The sequence below is a fragment of the Alosa pseudoharengus genome, unplaced genomic scaffold (genome assembly GCF_046254945.1).
Source record: "Alosa pseudoharengus isolate Yale_2024_CS ecotype anadromous, Long Island Sound unplaced genomic scaffold, YU_APseudo_1.1 YU_APseudo_1.1_scf_19, whole genome shotgun sequence".
Taxonomy (NCBI): Eukaryota; Metazoa; Chordata; class Actinopteri; order Clupeiformes; family Clupeidae; genus Alosa; species Alosa pseudoharengus.
The window spans coordinates 19,261,489-19,278,674 of NW_027468657.1; the positions used below are offsets into that span (position 1 = coordinate 19,261,489).

The 17,186-nt window shown below is 46.4% G+C and overlaps 1 protein-coding gene across 2 annotated transcripts; it reads right to left on the reverse strand.

Annotated features, from left to right (window-relative positions):
• Window positions 1–36: 36 nt before the first annotated feature.
• On the reverse strand, window positions 37–14,520 carry cilp (cartilage intermediate layer protein, nucleotide pyrophosphohydrolase). 2 transcript variants are annotated; one of them, XM_076291945.1, is made up of 8 exons: window positions 14,431–14,520; window positions 12,942–13,109; window positions 8,613–8,882; window positions 6,958–7,143; window positions 5,931–6,245; window positions 3,970–4,078; window positions 3,171–3,328; window positions 37–2,748 (listed from the first exon to the last, which is right to left on the reverse strand). In XM_076291945.1, the coding sequence occupies exons 2-8, from the start codon at window positions 13,003–13,005 to the stop codon at window positions 374–376; spliced, it is 3,477 nt and encodes a 1,158-aa protein (XP_076148060.1). In that variant the 5' UTR covers window positions 13,006–13,109; window positions 14,431–14,520; the 3' UTR covers window positions 37–373. The 2 variants fall into 2 exon arrangements, with proteins under 2 accessions (XP_076148060.1, XP_076148061.1); XM_076291946.1 differs by having other exon boundaries at window positions 12,942–13,112; window positions 14,431–14,514.
• Window positions 14,521–17,186: the final 2,666 nt, after the last annotated feature.

Below are 17,186 nucleotides of genomic sequence, written 5' to 3' on the forward strand. Positions count from 1 at the left end.
TTTTTTGGTTGTTTTTATTTTTATCTGTCTGAGTTCATATGAAGTGTAATAAATATACCAATATTTACAGTTTCAAGTACTAAATATTAGTTATCACAGTACAAGAGGAAAATGCATAATTCAACATAAACGGCGTCCCAACACATCCCTGGGCAAGAATAATCTGAGTAAAATATGATTTGGTATAAGGGTACTATTCACCTTCCAGAATAGAAGAGAAAACAAAAAAATAACAGTGTGCCAGTCAACTCCTGACATGATTACAAAATTAAAACATTTACTACCTCCTCCCTTCTATTATCACCAAGAAATGTATTTACCAAAGACATTGCTGCTGTGTGTGTATGTGCATATCGTGTGTGGGGTTAAGACTTCAGACACGTGTGTTTTTGACAGGGTTCCGAGTGCTCCGCCTACGGTTGCCTCTCAGATTTCCTGATGTCCCTCCCCTCTGCCTTCTGTTACCCCGTTGCCCCTGTGGCTGTCGCCCTGCCGTCACCACGGTCTGGGCACCTTGCCCCCCCTGGGCGTTCTGCAGCTGCTGAAACACACTGGTCCGGGTCACCTCGCGGTCGCCGCAGGTGAAGGTCAGCGCCACGCCCTCGTTACTCTTCATCACCCGAGAGGTTCCGTCCGAGGTGCCGTCGAAGCAGCGGCCCAGGGCAATCTCTTTGGCGGTGCGCGGGTCCTGGTCAGTCACCGTGTAGATGCCGTAGTTGTGGCCCAGCGGGTCAAGTGGCGCCAGCATGGTAAACTCATTGGTGTCGTTGTTGACGGCTAGAGGCAAGTGGTTGACCAGGTACTCCTGCAGCATTGGGGTCACGCTGTCACGTTTGCAGCTTCCCTGGGGAATGACCTTGACCAGGGTCCGGTCCACACGATCCTGGTCGTAGAGCATCCCACTGCATTTGAACTCGAGACAGACAGCAGAGACAGCCGCCTGGTCCATGTCCCGGATGCTCCGGGTGTCACGGATACCGTATAGTTGGCCCACAGTGCGAGGGTGTGTACCGCCCATGTTTCGGGACCGCACGTTAATTTCGTGGGGGGAGTTGACCCTGACCTTGATGTAGCATGCACGGTATTCCATCGGCTTCGGCCACCAGCTCAGATAGTCCTCCGTCCAGCTCATGGGGTCATCCTCGTTGAACGGCACCGTGTTGTAGTCGTAGCGATCGCCTTCCACCCTGAAAAAACGGAAGTGAGGAGCGTTGAAAGGAGCCTCTTCACACTCTTTAAGGTTCTCAAACGAGTAGATGGGTCCGTTAGCTTCCTCGGCCGCGTTGGGGCTGGGCTTGGCCAGGTTGATGCTGAAGGCCGTCTTCTTCACACGTTCGTCCTCGTGATCGGTCCTCTTGTAGTCCAGCTTCCCCAGGTAGGGCTGAGGAACACCAATGGCGTTAGGGTTCAGCTTGGGGGAGGACGCCACAGCCTCCAGCTCTTCTCCCCCCAGGTTGGCCATGACATAGGCGGTGTAGGCGTCCGCTTTCTGGTCGTCGCAAAATGCAGGTAGACATGCTCCGTTGGGCCCCGTGATGACGCTGTCGAAGCGACCCCAAGCCCGGGGGTTCGAGGAGTACCCCGGCGTTGGCTCCATGTTGATGAGAGTGGTGACGACTCCTTCCACCTGTTCACTGGGCATGAAGCGCTCGCTGCGGAACACCCTAACCTTCATGTAGCACCTGCGGTTCTCCGGGACGTCTAGGTTGAACAGCCTCCTCTCCCGGATCTCCATGTTGCCGATGAGGAACGTCCTCTCCTCTCGCTTGCCGCGGCGTTTTTTCTCCATTTTGAGGTGACCTTCCTCCTCCCACAGGCCCGTCTCGGGGTTCAGGGACCAGAGCATCATGGTGTTCAGGTGTTCAGGCATCGTGACTTGTGCGGCGTCCAGTTTGACCTTCACCTCGCCAGCGTTGAGTGGCTCGCCGGCCTCTTCATCCCGGAAGTCCACAGAGAACATCCCGTAGGTCCTGAGGGGCAGCGTATCACCCTCGTTTCCCACGAAGTTGAGGTCGCTCTGGGCAGCGGCGGCCGTCGACACGTCCCTGGGATCCAGGAAAGTCACGCTGGCCTGAACATTGCCCATGTACACTTCTCCGTTCTCGCGGAAGAAGGAGTTGGGTGGAACCTCGATTGAGGCGATAGGATCCTGGCCTGCCACCTCCCCGAGCTGGAGGGTGTTTGGGACGGTGGAACGCAGCGTGACGGGAGCCTTCTTCCTGAGCAGCTTGATCTCGTGGTACACGGCTCCGCCTTTGCTGTTGAACGGCAGCACCTTGGTGGTGTTGACGAACTTCTGCATGTTGTCCACAAAAGTGAGCACTAGCCTCTCTGTGTCTGGGGGCACCTGGATGGAAAAGGTGCCTTTGTAGCCCGTTCGACTGATCCTGACCCCATTCATGAAGATGTGGCCGAACCTCATTGGCTCCCCGGTGTCAGCGGCTACGGCTCGCCCGCGGACGATGGCCTTGGTGTCGACACACTTTTTGCAGCCGCACTCGGTAATCACCATAGTGGGGAGCTGGTATCCCTGGCAGTTTATCTGTCTCTCCTCCATCTTGGCGACTCCACAGCAGTATGACACAGAGTCCTTGCACCTGATGCCATTGTCCAGCTGGCCCACGCAAGTGGAGACCGGGCATCGGCCCACTTCGTAGTAGAGCGAGTTGGTCTGATTCTGGTAGCAGTCGTGTGGGAGGCGGATCAGGTGGGGTTCTGGTTTTGGGTTGCAGGAAGCTTCGTCTTGACCTTTACAAGATGATGGAGAGACAGAGCAGAGACGATTAAACAGCTTATCGCATATGAAAAACAGCTGCACGAAGAAAAGTCAACATTCATGTCGGATTATTCTCAGTTCCCTCAAGACAGTAATTAATTTGAAAGAAAACAGCAAAATGTCACATCTCTGTAGCCCAGACATCTGTTATATTATGAATGTAATCCTTTTTTGTAGTTTAATGTTTACACAACGCTCCGGCAGAAGTGCTTGATCAATAGTGAGCTCTTACGGGAATGTAGTATTCTGTGTATATGTATGTGGGGGGTATTGCTGGTTTTGGATTTGACTATTCCTGCAGGACTTCTCGCCCTTCAGTAGTAATCAGTGTGAGAGAGAGTGTGTGTGTGTGTGTGTGTGTGCGTGTGTGTGTTATGTGTGTGTGTGTACTCACCTATGACAGTGAGAGTGGCTGGTTTGGACTTGACCGCTCCAGCGGGGCTGCTTGCCCTGCAGTAGTACTCTCCGGCCTGGCTAATGCGTAGGTTCCTCAGGACCAGGGTGCTATCATAGTGTAGTGTGCTCCTGTCCAGCAGACTGCCATTGTGGAACCTGGATGTGGACACAGTAGTAAAGCATGCTAATGATACCCATTTTACATTGTATATTATATATATTTGATGCTGTATATCATACATATTTTATACTGTTCCTACTGGTCGGGTTTCGAACCGGCAACCCTCCAGTTACAAGTTCGAAGTGCAGGCCACTTCTGCCCCATAAGTCTTACATTTATAGCATTTATACCCCTTTAATTAGGTTAGGGAATAAACCCGTATTTTGGGGATTTTTGGCTTTATTTGTATAGGACAGTGAAGAGTGAAACAGGAAGTAAGTGAGAGAGAGATGGGGTGGGATCGGGAAACGACCGCATGTCTGATTTGAACCTGGGTCCCCGTGGGCATTTGGGCACTTGTGCCCGTATATGGTATGAACGATGTAGCCTGTTGCGCCACACCGTCCCCGATTTGCACATATTTTAGTGGTCATTTCAAAGTCTGAGATTTGTACATGACGGAGGAAATAGAACGTGTTTCTGGTTCACGGTCACTTTGTGGCCATTCACCGAACTCTCCTTATTCAACAAAGCCAAGGCAAAATGCTTTTTCATTCTATGTCTGCTTTAAAACAGCATTAAGGGACTCGGGATTGAACATGTTAAATAATATTGTGAATATAAATCCTAGACTTACCACTGGAACTCGGTGGGTTCCGGTTCTCCGCTCACTTTGCAGCAGAACGCTGTGGTCTGTCCCTCTCTGCGGGCCTTGGGCTCTGGGTTCTTCACTATGTATGGTTTCTCTACGGAACATAGAACATATTGTCAGAGCGCACAGCTAACCTGGTAAGTGTGATGGATTGTGCTAACAAGACAGTCTGAATTAAAAATGTTTAGTGCAAAAGTAACACATTCATAAGTTAAATTTACACAAATTTGCATTTACCGCTGCACTCCTGAATGAATGATTGTTCCATGTTAGGTACTGATAATGTGACAAGATACACATAAGAACCAGAACTAATGATTGCTGAATTAATGAGTAAAGAAATTAATGCATTATGAATAATATATTAGAATGCATGAATATAATGCAGATAAGATTTCTGCATCCATTTATTCCTCTAAATTCATTAATCAACAGGTCAGTAGGTTATTGTTAACTTAATTGATGAACTGATGGGCTTTACAATTATTTGCATATATGGATTTATTTCTTGTTAGTAATGGGACTGGATTATTTCTGTAGTCTGAAAAACGACGCCCTTAAGGGGATTTTTCCGTTTCTGTTTCAAGGCACAGACCACATAAGCCTCACCTAAACTCATTCTAGGAGAGTTATTGTATGAATGAATAAGCAAATAGCCTTTTGCTTGAGCCTCTAGCCAAATAAACAAACACATATAGTGCTCTGACAGCCACAGCACAGAGGGTATAAACTATATGTTATGTACAATGTACGAATATGTTTGGTGCGGCAAAATTTGATATGCGTTCTGTAGCTGGAAATGGTAATCCTCAATGAGTCATGCATGTGAGGCACAAGGCATTCATTATGACACCTGTGAAAAACAATGTGCATCAACTCTTGAAGGAAGAGGAGCATAAATAACATTTTATAAATGTGTGTGGAGACCTTAATAGAACCTATAACAGACAGCTTAACCTATAACAGACAGCTGTAGTGACACCGTGATGTGTTAATGCTCACTCCCTCATAACTAGTATAAGTATTAAGTATAAGTATATATACTCTTTTGAGGGAAATTTGGTCTCTGCATTTGTCCCCAATCCGTGAATTAGTAAAACACACTCAGCACACAGTGAACACAGTGAGGTGAAGCATACACTACAGTAATCCCGACGCAGTGAGCTGCCTGCAACAACAATGGCGCTCAGGGAGATGTTGTGGTGAGGCCTTACTGGCTCGCTTCAGCTTCACATGCAGGATGGATGTGTAGTGTTTGGGGTGTGTGTCGTGTGTGATGTGTAGTGTGTGAGGTGTGTGTGTGTGTAATGTGTGTGGTGTTGCGGTGAGGCCTTACTGGCTCGCTTCAGCTTCACATGCAGGATGGATGTGTAGTGTTTGGGGTGTGTGTCGTGTGTGATGTGTAGTGTGTGAGGTGTGTGTGTGTGTAATGTGTGTGGTGTTGTGGTGAGGCCTTACTGGCTCGCTCCAGCTTCACATGCAGGATGGATGTGTAGTGTTTGGGGTGTGTGTCGTGTGTGATGTGTAGTGTGTGAGGTGTGTGTGTGTGTAATGTGTGTGGTGTTGCGGTGAGGCCTTACTGGCTCGCTCCAGCTTCACGTGCAGGATGGATGTGTAGTGTTTGGGGTGTGTGTCGTGTGTGATGTGTAGTGTGTGAGGTGTGTGTGTGTGTAATGTGTGTGGTGTTGCGGTGAGGCCTTACTGGCTCGCTCCAGCTTCACGTGCAGGATGGATGTGTAGTGTTTGGGGTGTGTGTCGTGTGTGATGTGTAGTGTGTGAGGTGTGTGTGTGTGTAATGTGTGTGGTGTTGCGGTGAGGCCTTACTGGCTCGCTCCAGCTTCACGTGCAGGATGGATGTGTAGTGTTTGGGGTGTGTGTCGTGTGTGATGTGTAGTGTGTGAGGTGTGTGTGTGTGTAATGTGTGTGGTGTTGCGGTGAGGCCTTACTGGCTCGCTCCAGCTTCACGTGCAGAACAGACGTGCGCTCGGCGCTCTGCGGCACGATGACCTCATAGGGGGCGTGGCCCAGCAGCTGCACAGTGAAGGAGGAGTTTCCGTCGGGACACAACCCCGGGATGCGGAAGTGGCCGTTATGGTCGGACAGCGTCAGGAGTTTGGGGCTCGGACCCGAGCGTAGGATGGCCGCCCCCGGGGCGGGGAGACCCCCAGCACTCCGCACGGACCCCAACACTGTGTGGGCCTCACACATGCAAGCGTCACACTCCACGTTGACCCGACCCACGGTGCATTGCAGGTGGCAACCTGGAGTCATATGTCAGAGAGATCGACAGCATCAGAAAGGTTGGTTCCCCCAGCAACTGGATTTGTTAAGTATTTGCATATTACTTTGCATCACATATTTATATATATATTTTAATTGTTTATTTGTTGCAAAGCTCTGTAGCATAATGAATGTATCATGATTTTGAATGATTAATGACTTATCAATAAATTTAAATCTTGAAACAATGTAACACTAATATTTTAAGGAATAAATAAACAGTGACAGTTGAATTAAAACATGCTTTTTGTTGACCCATGAAATTTGTCCTAATCTTGTCATGGTAGATGTCATATGCTGTGATAAAAAGGCTATAAAACTCCAGTCCAGCTCAGTGATGTAACGGTGTTAAGTCAGCAGGATTGGTAACTGTAACGACCTTAACATGCTGTGACAGCTTGACATTAAGTAATGGCTTATACAATGCATAGACCTATCATGACAGTTATCACAATGTCAAATCATCAGACAGCTTTCATGATGTGTCATGGTGTATGACATCTACCATAACATGATTATGACTATCAGTCTTATGAAGCAGGGTTGTGAGTTGGCAGTGACTGAGATGTAACAATCTCATTAATAAGCATTAATAATATCAATCATATTAATAAACATTAATGGTAACTATCAGCAATAGCATGAATAAATGTGGCTTGTCTTGGCCCAGTAGGCTGAGTGAGTGATCTGCACCTGGGCACTCTGGTCCTCTGCACTGCCTCCCCTCCACCGTTGGCCCGTTGCACTGCTGCCCCCTCTGGTGAGGCTTGGAATTGCAAGTTCTGGAGCGCATCTGCACGGCGACCTGACCGCACTTCGCTGGGCACTCTGTCCAGCCGGTCCAGGGGCCCCAGGCTCCCTTCACCACGGCTGCGTTATCTACACACAGGACACACATGCGCAGGGCTTATTTAACGCACAGTATATCAGCCTCACAAATGTCAAACGAAATGTAAAAAAGTTGTTATACATAATTATGTATATTTTCACATTTTAGACACCCCCAGGCTTTCCTTCAGCACTGCTGGGCTAGGCTCTTATCTATACAGAGGGAGACACACATGTCCTTCTATAGAACACACATGTCCTTCTCACACACATTCACATTCCACAGGGCATTCTCTTGGTCAGATTCTAAATCAGCATAAACACAACAATTCAAGGCTACTTCAGGGTTAATGTCCATACATTCACTAACTTTGTCACATTTAGTTAAATACTAAAGATATGATTAAATAAATCAATGCAGATGTAACATCTAAATGTAGGCTACACAAAGAGGTCTGTTACTGACGGGATGTTAAGCCCTGTAATCTTGTATGGTTTTGGGCACAGACAGCTTAAGACTGTCACAGAAAAACTCTGGGAAAGGATGAAGCAACAATCCCTTTCCCATTCACCCACATGGCCCCAGATCAGAAAGAGACACATAAGGCTGCACTAGAATTTATGGTGATTCAAATGCCTCATGTTCCTGCAAAAGATGATTTCTGCGAGACATAAGGAAATGTATACTGCTCGCTCAGCTAGCATCCAAAATGTACTTCCACTTTTATCTGCTCTTCTCCCCACTGGGAACTGAAGGCAGGAAGACCTTGGAAGTGTTAGCGCCATGCTGGATGTACTGTCTACAGGCCACCACAATGGGAAGATGCAGCTCTCTGTACGGCATTATGGGAATTTTCAAGCTTCTCAAAGCGTTCTGTCAGTGCTGGAGGGAAGCGTTACACATGCATACTAGAATTGAGACCAAACAGACACTTCAAAGTCAGGCGTTTGCTCTTTTTCGACTGTAATGCATGCAAACACACACACACACACACACACAAACACACACACACACACACACACACACACACACACACACACACACACCTCAGGCTCAGAGTTGCCACCCCTTTCTTCCAGTGTGAGAGTACAAATGGGGGAGAGCATGCAAATGCCCATTTCCCCTGCCATGACGCTGATAAATGGCAATGTGTCTGTCACACAAATGAATTATCTGCGCACGGGGATCCTCTTTCTCCCCACAGATTCTGCCCTACAGCTGTTTCATAGCCGGCAAGCTATGTTGTTTTTTCCTGATCTCTCTCTCTCTATCCCCCTCTTCCCCCCCTCTCTCTCCCTCTCTCTCTCTTCTCCTTGGCCTCTCATTCTACCATTTCCCATTCCCTTTTATTCATATTTCAATTTCTCTCTTTTCTCGATTGTGTATTTCTCTCCTTTGTCTTCATCCCTCTTTCATTCCTTTGCTCATGCACCTCTCTTGTTTGCGCCTTCAATCTCTTTCTTTCCCCTCCTTCTTTCCATTTCTACTGATTCTCTCTCTCTCTCTCTTTCTCGCTCACCTCTGGGACACAAGAAGCGGACGGCGTAGTTGGAGCAGTTGCGTCCGGCGGGCTGCTCGTTGTTGGCGCACCAGAACCCGATGGCCGGGTCCACGTGGACCCTCTCCCCGGTGCGGCCGGCCGGGATCCAGTTGGTGGTGCGAGCCTCCACCGCCTGGGGCCTGTCGCACACGCGGGAGCGGTAGTAGAACCGTATCGCGTCCAGCTGCTCGTAGTCCCCGCGACCGCCAGGGTGATCCACGTTAAACCAGGTGGTCCACTCCAAGTCATCTGGACGTGCAGACAGCAGAAGCATTGGAAATAAGTAAGTAAGTATAATAATTGGAAATAATTGCACCTGAGGATGGTAAGACACGATTCCGCATTGACTCTGAATAAAATAGGGCAAAGTACCACAACAGAATTAGTACCATGGAATGTACCACAAAAGAATAAGTACCATCCAATAAGACCATAGAGATATAACCAGATAATTTTCACCCTGCTGACACGTTAAATCTTTTTCATACATGATTCTCAGCATGTATGCAGACAGCAGAAGCATTTAAAGTGGGAATGATTGTTGAAAATAATGGAAAAAAGGGTTGTAAGATGAATGCCCTCTGTACTCAGAATGAAATAAGAGTAATCATCACCATTGGGATGATACAGTAACTAAACTATATTCTTTACTGGACAGATAAAGATGCTTAGGTCTGTAAATTTTACTTTTTTTACACTGGAATCCAAGCATGAATAAATGTGCACATTCCCATCAGGACCTGCCACAGGGGCCCAAGAGTCAGGCCCTTTAGGGGTCCCCAAGACTGGGAGGAGGGCCTTAAGGGGTCCCCAAGACCGGAAGAGTTTCATTTGTTACCTGAAGACTTAATTGAACCATTATTCTAGCTAAAAGGGCATAACATTTCTAGAATTTCTAGAGTTGATTACGACCCTTCTCCTACACCAAGCATGTGGGTGGACCAGAGAAAGTTTGCAGTCTCTGTACTGAGAGATGGCTATACAATTATAGAAAATATATAGAAAAATATGAAAGAAATGAAAGGCTATAGAAATACATTTCAGGACAAATGTCATTTTCATATCAATCACCAGTTTTGAAACAGGACACCTAATAATTTGGATCATACCACAGTGTGCAGGGTTAGGTAGTATGATCCAAACTATTCTAACCTTTAAAGTTCAGAGTCCTCACAATCCACAGACCATATCTCCCCCATGCTCCTGTAAAAACATTCAACCACATCTTTTATAATGCATATATTCTGCAGCCTACACATCACATGGAATACAGGTTACTGCCGGTGTCAAAGTGCTGACGCTGGGTGCCAACTCTGAGACGCGCGCAAGGCTTTCCGTTCCTCTGATGTGAAGTTCTCTCAGGCCTTCATTGCGTCTCAGCTGGAGGTGATGATGACGATGGTGTGCTGGGAGCACTTTGTTCCGTCTTCCTCTGCCTTGCATCAGCGTGATTAGAGGGCCCTTCTCTCAGTGTGCTGGGAAACAGATGTGGCCAGTGCTACGCTAGCTATGAGCTTAGAGGCTATATTGTGCCGGCTAATGCGTTAATGCAAACAACACTGAAGGGAATTTCTGTGGTGTCTTTGAGTACACGCACGCCCTCGACTGTTAGTAGTTAAGCGCTTGCCTCAATTTTCTTTCATTTTCACCAGGGGGAACTGTGTTAAATGGGACTTCCTCTGTGCATTACAAAAGCCTTGTAACTAACAATAGGACATCTGTAGTATGCGGTATGGAACCCTGCTTGGGTGCGGTTTACCGCTTATTCCGCCCTGGTGTTTTAGAGTAGGCCTATTTGTTGCACAGTGAACGGCTGCTACTATTGGCGCTACTGGCATGCGGATATGCTGTGACCAATTGAAGACAGGTGCCACTGTGGCCTCTAGCTCCCACATTAAGCAGCGTCCACTGTTGTCCATGCGAGCATGTGAAAACAAACAGAGCGTTGGTGTTGTGTTTTATGACAGCTGTGGGCTGGAGGAGAGACAGCGGAGGAGTTGCATCTCCGCGAGCAGCAGCAGCAGCGGGGGAGACAAAGCGGCGGTTGTTTGTGTGCTCCCCTCGCACCCTCTAACCCCGCATGCGCCAGGGGCCAGCAGTTCCGCCACGCCAGATCATGTTCTCCACCACTCAATTACCGTCCGCGATCGTTAAACTTCCCCGGGATTTTCACACGTAACTGAATCAGCCGTGGCAAAGCCAGGACCCGCGTCCGTTGCTTGGGCAACAGTCATTTCCCACCCGCATCAGCAAGCATGGGAGGGAAAAAATAGAGAGGGAAAAAAAGAAGGAAAATCACATGTTCCTTTATTAACTTGACAACCCCTGGCAAGGGAGTGCTAATAATCAGGCGCGGGCGTTGCGGCAGATCACTCATTTTGACACAGTCGAGAGATTATTCTGGGGCCGTGGGAGGCGGACGCTTTACTGGCTCCACATTGGCTGACACCAGGCTATGCTGAATTTATGGAGACAATTCCTCTGGCAAACTCCATTACCAGCCCGTGACACTCAGTGGCTGAACGGCCTGATTGAATTCTGGCATGCGATGATGTGATTCCGCCAGTCATTTGATCATGTGTGTTGTGGCATGATATGAGAGTGTCTCTGGGGGCAAGGGCTGGTGTGTGTGTGTGTGTGTGTGGTCATGCAGAGACCTGCCAGTGAGCTCTCACTGATGGCCAGGCTTTTCAAATGGGAAGATCACATACATAGGACTGTGTAAATGTACCAGAGGGTTTTTCGATCAGATAGATGTAGTCACATTGGAACCACAGAGAGGCTCATATTTAAAGCAGCACTATGCAGTGTTGGTCTAAGCCTTCTGAGGTAACTTTTAACAGCCTGGCGGGCATTGTTAAAAGTGTATTGTCGTTATTTGTCGATTTTGTGATGTGTGGGTGTTTCTTACAGAATGACATAGTGTACAACTTAGATGTCTGTTGTGAATGACAATTGGGTTTACTATGCAGTGTTGGTCTAAGCCTTCTGAGGTAACTTTTAACAGCCTGGCGGGCATTGTTAAAAGTGTATTGGCCCCAGCAGTGGCACGATTGGCTGGGGCACCTGCACCGTACGCCGGCGACCCGGGTTTGATTCCCGCCCCGTGGTCCTTTCCGGATCCCACCCCGACTCTCTCTCCCACTCACTTCCTGTCAATCTCCACTATCCTATCTAATTAAAGGCATAAAAAGCCCAAAAAATATACTTAAAAAAAAAAAAAAAAGTGTATTGTCGTTATTTGTCGATTTTGTAATGTGTGGGCGTTTCTTACAGAATGACATAGTGTACAACTTAGATGTCTGTTGTGAATGACAGTTGGGTTTACTTCACCTGATGACCATATCAAACGGAATTTATAGGTGATGCCAAACATTGTTGCCTATGAAACTCCATGAAAACCATATTCTCCAACTGACACATCACTGCTTTAAAGCAACACCAAAGAACTTTTCCTCTGTCGCATGCACTATTTGTTTATCCAGCACCAGCTTTGCAAATAACAATGTCCACAGACAAGGTATAATGTGTTGCATGATTTTATGAAAGTACGATGTATTGCGACATCGGATGCAAGTCAAATTTGTAGTTTCTCATGTCTCATTCCATCGAACTACAGAACCGCTACCCGATCCGGCAAACTTACATAGTGCGGTTATAGCCGATAGAGGGCCGCGAAGCGAATGCAGTATTGCCGTTCACCCTGTTACGAGTTGATGAACCACTGAAATGATTTTGGAAACATTATTGTAAGGTACAAAAAACTCTTTGGTGTTGCTTTAAAAGACCATATTCTTTGTCCAAGACCCCATAAACAATATTCAATGATGAAGTAATTTACTAAACAATTATAGTTGTACATTTATATTTGCTGTTTGAATCCCTATCCATGAAGTCCAACAAATCAAAGCTGTTGGCATCCAAATGCCGTTCTCTGTAAAACCTGTTAATTCCTATACTAGACTTAGAGAGTCATTATAGGTTCCAGATCAAATATGTCTGTAAGCTAAGAAAGCCTCAAGAAGGGACGGGGAGAGGAGAAGAGAGGAGAGAAGGAGAGGTTGTATGAAGAAGGGAGAGGAGAAGAGAGGAGAGAAGGAGAGGTTGTATGAAGAAGGGAGAGGAGAAGAGAAGAGAGACGGAGAGGTTGTATGAAGAAGGGAGAGGAGAAGAGAGGAGAGAAGGAGAGGTTGTATGAAGAAGGGAGAGGAGAAGAGAAGAGAGACGGAGAGGTTGTATGAAGAAGGGAGAGGAGAAGAGAAGAGAGAAGGAGAGGTTGTATGAAGAAGGGAGAGGAGAAGAACTGACCTTGTGCAGAGCTCCAGGACATCCCCAACAGGAGGAGAACAGCACACACGGACACGCGGCTCATCTTGCTCCTTGTTGCTGTCACCCGTGACCTTTGAACTCTGGTCCCAGGCAATGAGGACTCACCACCAGACGGTCCCCAGCACTAAGAATAGTCCGTCCACAAGCCTGCTGGTCAGAAGGGCAATTTGAGTCATTTATCAGCAAATACGTTGTGTAGAAGTTTATCTGTTGGTGCAAAAATAATAGTGTTTTCATTTCCATGTGTTTACAAAACATCAGATCAGAGTTTTAGCTGGAGCTGGAGGTTAGTGGATTAGCCGTTTCAGAATGTCTACACAGACAGAAAGGTAGTATTTCAGAATTCTCAATCCCAAGGTCAGAAATCATCTAGAAATCACTAATTGGCAATCAATGTAGTTCTGAGTACATAGTATCTGAAGAGATACATACAGAGATACATGCAGTGCCAGGCCTAATGGGGAAGAACAAGATAGACATGATTACTTATGTTCAATCCCATGTAGAGAGTGTTTCATAGTTAATCTGTGATTTACATTACAACATTGTATCACATTTAACAGAACACATCAGGTTAATTACACAATAAACGCCATGTGGGAATCCTCGAGAGGTCAGAGAGAAAAAAACAAACTTTAAAGAAAATCATTTACAGCAACAACGAAAAAATGTAGATCTTGGTGCTTTACTTTAAGTCATCCAGCACAAAGCCACAGGTCCCATGAGATATCAGCCTCACATAATCACACAACACAACCCATCGTCAACAGAGAAACTCATTCGTCAAACTGGCTCGTCATTAACCTTCTCTTTTAGCCTCTTTTACGGCGGGATGACCGCAACCCCCTGACCTTTGACCCCTAGGAGCGGAGAGGGTTGGTGTGACACGGAGCTAAAAAGCATTTCAGCCCAGCAGCAGCAGCAGCAGCAGGAAAAAAAAGCACTTCTCAGGTAACACAGCTGTGAAACACATCACACAGTGTCAGGGGAACGGGAGAATGCTTCTGCATCCAATATGCATATTCCATATGTACCATTTCTCTCTCTCTCTCTCTCTGTTGCATTTTCTGCTCTCACTCGTTCCCTCTCTCTCTCTCTCTGTTGCATTTTCTGCTCTCACTCGTTCCCTCCCTCTCTCTCTCTCTCTCTGAAACACACTCTTTTTTGTTGTCTTGTTGTCACATGCTGTAAATCGTTCAGCATCAGTGTCTATTTCAGAGGAAATGGCAAAAACACACTAGCACATTAGCACTCAGCCTTCTGTCTAAAGAATCAAACTCTGCAAAACTTTCTCTTCTGAGTTATGATGCACAAAACTCAAGCCACGACTGCTATATTTCCATATCAAATCAATTTGAAACAAGTTTGAAAAAGTGGAGATGCTAACTTTTTGGTCAGTTTTCAATCATAAATGTAACTCAGCTGAGGTGTTAAGAAAGGAGAAAGCATGAAAGAAAGCAGGTCTTACCTCTGCCTGACAGTCTCTGTGCACTGTTCAGTAGTCCAACAGCTCTCTCGCCCTCCCACGGAAATAAAAGTCCCGTCCGGTTGCTGTAGGTCGGTGTCTGTGCGTGGAGTCTGCTGCCTCCCCCCTCTTATATAGCCCAAGTTTAAGCCCAGGGGTCGGCCAAGAGACACCCACAGGAAGCCAAATGACAGCGTGCAGAAACCACAAGCATGCACCCCCCCCCCCCCATACGAGTCCCCCCCATCAACTTAATACATCATAGGTTTGTTGTACAGCATGTGTTTGTGTTTGTGTGTGTGTGTGTGTATGTGTGTGTGTGTACTCTCTGGCATTAATGTGCACATTGTAGCAAGGGAAATAGTATGCATTGTATACATTGTATAATACTGTGTGAATGTTTGTGTGCTGTCCACATTAAGGACAAGTGGGATGTAAGTGTGTGATGGGGCATGTAAGTGTGTGTGTTTTGTGTGATGCATGCATGCGAGTTTGTGTGTGTGTGGGTGAGTGTGCGATGTGTGTGTGTGTGTGAGTGACTATGGCCACCAGGAATGTATTCTCTCTGAATTGCTCTGGGACACATCTAAGGACACTCATCAGCTGTGAGATGTTATAGGCTCAGAGGGAAAAGAATCAGCAGGAGTTTCCAGATGCAGCAGCTCCTGAAAACATGGATAAGGCTCCAGGTAGATCTTTGTAAAGAGCCAAGATAAAAGCTCACGTTCCAATAGATCTGACCCTGATCTGCCAAGCAACCAGGGCTTTTAGAACCAAAACTGGTTCAGTCTGGAGTCACCATGATTCTTTACAATGCTAAAAGTTCTATGTTGAGGTTTTGCAAGTTTTCTTCAGGACATTGAGACACTTACAGTAGCTTCATACACAGTTATATGGCTTCATAACTCATATCAGACTTCTAAAGCGCCGGAAGTCGCTCAAAGACACGTTCTAAAGAGTTCTAAAAGTAGAATCAACAAGCCTCTATTTGAGCAGACTCTTTTTTTTATTATCAGAAAGCAGAGGCTATGCAGCAGCTGTTTCAAGCCAGCAGGTGAAGTGTGTGACCAATGGAAGATGAAGTGTGTTGAAAGACGACACGGGTGATAGCAAACAGATGACCAGAGGAGAAAACAAAATGTTATATTTCCACAAACACACAGACACGCACACTCACACACATGCATACACAAATGGCGTCAAAGTTGTTTGATGGTTGAGTCGGGAGACTTCAATTACAGCAGTTGGGAGACTTCAATTACAGCAGTTTCAGCCTTTGTGTGTGTCCTGTAAGGTTTACTTTGACTTGCCTAGCAGAAATAATACCTCTTGTGACATCAACAGTTTACACTGGCGACAATGATGAAAACCGCCGCTGGCCTGAGTGAGCGGTGCGATGAGTCTGATTTTATACAGCCATCTTGCAATAATCGTTTATCATTTGAGTTGTTGATAAACAGTGTGAGGATGATGGTTTGCTTTAAATAGTCTGCGACAGACAAATGGTCCGGCACGGGGATAGCAGCTACAGCTATCAGGTCAAGACGGATGGTCATGGTCCGATGGCGGGTTCCCAGAGCTGGCACGGGTCTGTTGGCACTGTGCCAGTCGTGTATAGAGCAACTCTGCAGGCCAGGAGAACGAGCTGAGGATGGTCATGTCATGCTGTCAGACCCACTGATGAGGGGAAGGCAGAACACATGTCCTCCATTACACCAGCAGGAAAAGGGTCGCACAGGTGGGCAGGAAATCGCCATGGTGAATTAGCGGGGATGGTTCATTCGGGGCTTCCTGGAAGAGTGACATGCCCTAGCATGACTAGCATAAAATAAGCAATCATTTGATTATGTGATTCGTTTGAACCATTCACTGATTTCACCTATAATTCTGTAGGCTGCTAGAGACCTACTTGGATTTCCCATTAGTGTACCAAGAAACAGCTACACAGACTGTGATTCTTAAAAACAGTGTAAGCTAGTCTGAATTCTCGTCTGTTTTCACTTTTTAACCACACAACAGCCCACTTTAACCATGGCTGCGTTCCAAAATCATCCTAATAATGATTATTATATAGTATAACCTTTACAACAACGGTAATCATAGAAATTCACTCAGTCTGCAATGGCACACTTTTAGCTGAGTAAGGGTTCTTACAGTAGAAGAACAATCATGCCTCGTTCACATCCATATTTCAGTAGCCAAAATAACCGCTCCATTCTCACTGATGCTTGCAGTGTTCAAACCTTTCTCCACTTACTGATAGACTGGAGAGTATACGGAGCGCTTACAGCTGATGAAATCTCTCTGCATCTGAGAGTCATTATATTGTTCTCTAAGCTGTTGAACTGGTGCCATGGCAATACACAACTGCTTTCTTTTAGGCACAAAGCAAAGGGAAAGAAAAACATGACAAGGATAAACAGGCCGATGTTATGTGACTCAGTAATGCAACAGCTGCTCCCCTTTATTTGAGCTTGATATCATTTATCATTCACATGTTCTTTCCTCAGAGAGAAATTAGATCACCCATTACAGCACTGGTCTGTAAACGTCTCCAGCCCTACCTGCTCTCTATTTGTGGTGTAGGAACAATCTCGTCGAATTGGACGCGTAATAAGAATTTGTGTAAATGAAATGAACTAATTTCTAAATAGACTGAAAAATAAAACAAAAGCATATTGTTTGACAAGAAAAAAAAGGCTTTAAACAAATATTCATCATGGTTTGGAGAATGTCCCCAAAACATATCAAGTCACTTT

What these genes read in the sequence shown, in the direction of transcription:
- cilp (XM_076291945.1), bottom strand. Translation starts at nt 13,005, where the DNA reads ATGAGCCGCGTGTCCGTGTGTGCTGTTCTCCTCCTGTTGGGGATGTCC. An exon ending in GTCCTGGAGCTCTGCACAAG is followed by an intron (nt 8,883 to 12,941) that starts GTCAGTTCTTCT and finishes CTGCACGTCCAG; the next exon opens with ATGACTTGGAGTGGACCACC. An exon ending in CGTGAAGCTGGAGCGAGCCA is followed by an intron (nt 4,079 to 5,930) that starts GTAAGGCCTCAC and finishes TATGTTCCGTAG; the next exon opens with AGAAACCATACATAGTGAAG.